We start from the raw sequence: 6,000 nt of genomic DNA on the forward strand, positions 1-6,000 counted from the left end.
TCTACAACTGAATATTTATTATTATTTTTTAGAAAAGAAACTTCATATGAGAATTATTTTCTAAATCTTTATAGTTCTTTAGGTAACCAAGCCAGTCTCCTTTTGACAATGGCTGACAGGCAATTGCGAAGTTGTAGTCATATCTATTTTCTGATAAATATCTTTTTATTTTTTTGCCCAGTTCGAAGGTCATTTCCATTTGTTCCAATAAGAAACAACCATGCTCTCAAGAATTTTCTTTATGATTGTATGTATGCATATGTTTTCTCATTGAAAAGACAGTTAAAAAAAGAGAAAGATTGTTTAAGACTACGCAGTTTAGGACGTCCTCCTAACCTCCCTCCCGTTCTTATTGATGGTTAGCAATTATGCATATTGTAGATATTTTGAAATATTAATCCAAGAAATATTAATACACTGCACGAGAAAGATTTTTAAAACTTTTAAACTTTTTTTAACAATTTGTAAGCTTTAGGAAACTTTTTTAGTTCAATAGTTTCCGGAAAAATTCAGTGAGATGTCAATAATTAATAAATTTTGAAAGGAGAAATTTAGATATGATGTTTTTGGTTTCATTTTGTAAAATAATAAATGGGTTTGGTAGCTATTAGTCGATAGGGTAATGAAATAATTAGTGATAATCACTCACTCTTTTTAGCTTAAAAATTTTAAAATTGCAGATGAATAAATAATTTGGAAAGTAGATTGCAAGAATTAAATTTTTCTAGCTTCATTATAACATTCGAGAAATAACTAGGTTTATTGAACTCATATACTCTAGAAGGGATTGGATGCAGTAAAATCTTTTCATTAAAAGTTTTCATCAAAATATATTATTTTTTATCTTTTTATAGTATTTTTATTTGCACTAGAACCCAAATTAATGATAGAACCAAAACTAAAGCAAATAATCCAGATGATTTAATAATTGAAAGGAAACTATACTTAAAATAAGGATAATGAAATCAATAGAGATTATATTTGAACATTGATTTTGTGAATAAGTATTAATAATGTGATCTTAATGAATTAGTAAAGTTAAAGTCGAAACAGAAAGTTTTTATAAACATTCATTATCGTTACTGTATACATGGCTAAAAAAATGAAAAATAATTCTGATAATAAAAAAACCACTTCAATGGATAATTATAAGTAAATACTTATGTATTTTTAGTGGCAATCCTCTTTATGAAATATTCCGAATATACGGGTATTATACGGACCTTACAAATCTGCACAGACCTTCTAGTGAAGATTCGTCGGACGTTGAAGATGTATAAGTATTCCCGATATATTATCGGAATAAATAACATTGTTAAAAAATTGAATTAAATTTAAATTCATAACAAGGTTTAAAATGATAAAAACAAAAAAAGCCAATTCACTACATTAAAAATTATCTGGCATATCTAAAAATTAAGGAAAAAGAACAATGAAGGAAACTTGTTTATAAGAAAACCAAAAAAAGAAATAAACGCCGAGAAATGCTTCCATGACTGTGACACCAAAGAAAAGTATTTTTACAATATAAAATCTATTTTGATTATCTTACTGACTAAATGTCAAATCAACAACAATTAAACGCAAAATGAGAAATTAAGTAATTCATTGATCCTGGTCTCCGGAAATTCTTCTCCTTTTGAGAAAACTGTCTACCAACGCACTATCACTTTTGTTCCCAGAATCGTTCATAATTTGCCCATTTGTTTTATTCGGAAAGTCTTCGCAAAATTGATTTGTCATTTCAACCAACTGGCTGGTTACCGTAATGAATTCTTCTTGTGGCGTATGAATGCCATGTCTATGTTTCACTACCATGCTTTCCAGTGTCGTCATCACAAGTGCCTGAATTTATGTCCTGCAAACGTGCAAATAAATGCATCTCACAACTTCGTTGTGCATTTTTACATAGTCACTGTTTAGCATTCTGTTGCACCGGGTAGCCATGTGGTCCACTGTCTACTCAGCTTTTTTGCAATAATCGCACAGCGCATCACGCGTAGAAAAGAACAAATTTCTATCTTGCAAAAAGCAACACAAGGCTTCACTTCTTGGTGTATTGTTCCCTTTGTTCAACCACAGACATTTTAATGTCAACATTAGAATCCTCTTCACATCTGAACAAGACAAAATGAAATAATTTGCTTTTAATTTTGTCGATAAATATTGCTGATGAACATCCCTCAGGGAGTTGCTAGTGATAGATAGATTATCAGTCATTCTAAATTTAGAGTCAAAAAAAACCCAAATTCTTGTTGTTACGTGCATGTTTGTTTTTACTGGGTTTAATGAAACATTTCCAATGGACCTATCTACGAAAGATAATGAAAGAGAAACCAATAATAACGTAGATCGTGTGGTCCGTGGGCAGCTTGGAACGCAAGAATCTGATATTCCCCCTCAAATTTGGTGTCGCAACCGGATTGTCCTGCTAATCTGTTAACTCTACGGGCTATCATCGATCAAGTAACGCAGGTGAACATGATTAAATGGGCGAATGAAGTGGTCAACGTTTCTCGAGCAAGATTCAAAAGAATACCACGTGGTGGATGGCCTATGATTACTCAGGCTTTTAACGAAAAGTTCCTCACGTCCAAATCTGTGGCGAATGTGAAGAGTCTGGCTAAGATGACGGGAACAAAGTCTAACTCTCCAATGGATCAAGAAAAGAATCACAAGACTGAAATCTCTAATTTTAGAGATTGCTCAATTGAATTTTCTTCCCAAATAGAGCAAGTAAAATCTATCTCTCGAAAAAAACGAAAGCCGACCAAAAAAGTCCCATATCAACTACTTAAAAAAGAAATATTGTCTGGAATAAATGCAGTGATTAATGAATATATAAAGACCAACCCTCCTGTCAATTTGAATGATATCACCGATATCGTTTATGCTGCACAGCTGACATACCAAGCTCTCACAAAATACTCTCCTAAGAATAACAACTAGAAAGGAATTATGGAAGCAAAACTAATTAAACTTAAAGAACAATACGAACAGACTAATACACTTATTGATCAAAAAGGAAGCTTGAAGTTTGATAATGCAACGAGGGATACGCTGAGTGAATATGGATATCGAAAGGCAAAGAAAGGAGAACTTGGAAGAATTTCTGCTTGCATTGGAGACGAAATAAAGATTGTTGAGAAGAAACTTCGACTCCATGATGCAAGAAAAGAATTTCGGAAACAGAATTGGTTCTTTGAACTGAATTGGCGTTGTTTCTATCGCAGTTTAAATGATGAAAGAAAGAGTGCAGAGTTTATGTTTAATAACAGTGAATGTCTATCATATTGGAAAAAAATATGGAGTAGAAATGAGAAGAGCGATAATGTGTTACATATTAACAAGAGAGTGACATGGGCAGAGGATATATTTGCAGAGTTTAGTAAAGAAAGCATCCTTGAAACAATTAAACAACTCCCAAACTGGAGAGCTAGCGGTTGTGATGGGGTGTATAATTTCTTTCTAAAAAAAATGACCTCAATCCATGATCACTTGTGTGAAGAACTAGACAAGATAATCCATGGTGAATACACACAGGATGAGTGGTTCTACACTGGAATCACATATCTCATCCCAAAGAAAGATATTTGTCAAGGACCCAAAGATTTGAGACCAATTACTTGTATGTCTAACTTATATAAACTTGCAACGAAATGTGTTAACAGGAAGTTGGGAGATTATATTGAGGCATATAATCTGATTGCCGATAATCAATTGGGAACTCGGCGAATGTGTCAAGGGGCAAAGGAACAAGCAATTCTTAACCGGTGCATTCACCAGCAAAACGGAAATAATTTGTTTTCTACCTGGATTGATGTAAAGAAAGCGTTCGATTCGGTAGATCACGACTTTCTGTTCCAGGTGCTTGAAAACTCCGGACTCCCTAGCTGGATTGTGAATTTTGTGAAGAACCTTGTAACGAAGTGAAGAATAAAGCTAATTCTGAATCATAATGAAATCGTAGAAGTAAAATTGGAAAGAGGAATACTCCAGGGTGATTCCTTGTCACCTCAAATCTTTGCCCTGGTGATGGATCCTCATAGTAGAATTCTGAATGCTAAGTACCCAAAAGTGATGATTGATAACCAAGATCAGGGTTGTATTACATATACAACAAATCACTTACTGTTTATGGATGATCTAAAAATATTTTCACAAAAAGAAGATACAATGATGAATATGATGAATGAGGTAAATAATTTCTTCGAAGCTGTCGGACTGGAAAAAAATGTCGAAAAGTCTGCAACTAATCTCACAAACCTTGGGTCTGAAGCTAAATTGCTTGATGGGATGGAAGGTTACAGATATCTTGGAGTGTTAGAAGATAGAAGAAGCGATGTATTGAAAAGCGAAGTATTGAAGGCACTCTTTGGGGAACTAAAAAAGAGGATCGACAATTTTTCCAAGACCAAACTAAACTCGTGTAAATTATTTAAAGCCATAAATGAACACGCATTATCCCTCTATAACTATTATATTGGGCTTGTTGACATTGAGCCACTTGAGTTTGAACAAATTGACAAAAATGTACGCAGCATTCTTGTACATCATCAAATTCATTTGAAGCCTACAAACAAGGAAAGGCTTTACCTCCCAAGAGATCAATTTGGAAGAGGATTTGTATCCATTACTCATAAAAGTGAACGGATACTACTTCAATTCCTCCGTGATCTTGGAAAAAAATCTCGTTACTGCATATGAAAAGGAGGGATTCTGCGGGTCATTAATTCAAAGAGAACACATTTGGCCACAATTGCTGAATACCTCAAGCGCAAATACAACATTCAAGATATTGGAAGCTTGATTTGAACATGCTGAGAGAATTGCAGAATAACAGCTTAATTGAGCAAATAATGAAAAAACCATTACATGCAATTTCTTTGATTTTTTGAATGATTCCAATGTCGACGTTGCAGAATCTTCTCATTGGTTATCACATGGAAATAACTCACCAAGATCCATGCTTTATCCATACTTTAGAACCGTAATCTATTTTTCGACAATGTTGGGGCAATTTGCAGTCACTGTAACTCTTCCAAAAAGACTGTTGACCACTTAGCAACGAGGTGTGGTCGAATGCTGAATAGTGACTACTTACGACGACACAACGAAGTAGTGAAATGTGTACATCTACATCTATGCAGGGAGTATGGAATCAAGAAATCTAAGAAATTGAAAATCCACTCTGTTCAATCAGTGGTTGCGAATAACTCTGAGGAGATTCGTGTTAAAACGACAATTAATACGGATACAAAGGTTGAGAATAACAAGCCGGATATCTTTGTACTTGACAAAATGAGGAACACAATCACGCTTATAGAGATTTGAATCACCTCTCAAAAAAAATTGAAGCAAGTCGAAGTGGAAAAACTCCACAAGTACGACCTGCTTGCCAGTGAACTGGGATTAATCCATAAAGCCAAGGTAACCATAGTACCATTGGTACTAACGTGGGATGGTGTTGTGAGTAAATACTATAAACACCATTGCGATACTATTGGTTTGGAAGAACTTACACGAGCTTACATTCAGTTGGTGGTTATCAGAAAAACATTGGAGAGTATGCGTGTAGAACACAAATTTGGAATGATCCCGCCAGAAGAATGCCAAACGACTTGTTTTACAAATGGAACAACGGAAGAGGCTCTGCCAAGTGAGGCCATTGAGTCGAACTTGAGAACGACCACAGAAGAGGCCAACCCTGTGAGATGGATAAATGTGCCTATCGAAGAGATTGGCTTTAGCTCAAAGAGGAGGAGAATCGAGTAAGAGGACGCATTAATTAGTTCAATTGATAAATAATTAGTCTTGACTTCTAGAGACAAAAAATCTTGCGATCGTCGAAATATGCAGTTTCTGTTTTTTTCTGAGACAAATAGCCGACTTTTTCTCCAAGGTGTTCAAGAACTAAAGCAGCATTAATTCATTCTTAATTTAGAATTAAGTATTCTGCTTATTGTATTCATTACCAATACGAATAATTGCGGAGATAAA

General features: G+C 34.4%; 1 protein-coding gene across 1 annotated transcript; it reads left to right on the forward strand.

Moving 5' to 3' along the window:
* The first annotated feature begins 4,080 nt into the window (after positions 1–4,080).
* Positions 4,081–4,707, forward strand: LOC115232081. The gene has a single exon (XM_029801951.1). The coding sequence runs from the start codon at positions 4,081–4,083 to the stop codon at positions 4,705–4,707; it is 627 nt and encodes a 208-aa protein (XP_029657811.1).
* Positions 4,708–6,000: the final 1,293 nt, after the last annotated feature.

Source organism: Octopus sinensis, unplaced genomic scaffold (assembly GCF_006345805.1).
Source record: "Octopus sinensis unplaced genomic scaffold, ASM634580v1 Contig19269, whole genome shotgun sequence".
NCBI classification, from domain to species: domain Eukaryota; kingdom Metazoa; phylum Mollusca; class Cephalopoda; order Octopoda; family Octopodidae; genus Octopus; species Octopus sinensis.

Bases quoted from the DNA above. Each gene is read 5' to 3' on its own strand.
- LOC115232081 (XM_029801951.1), top strand. From the start codon at position 4,081: ATGATTGATAACCAAGATCAGGGTTGTATTACATATACAACAAATCAC.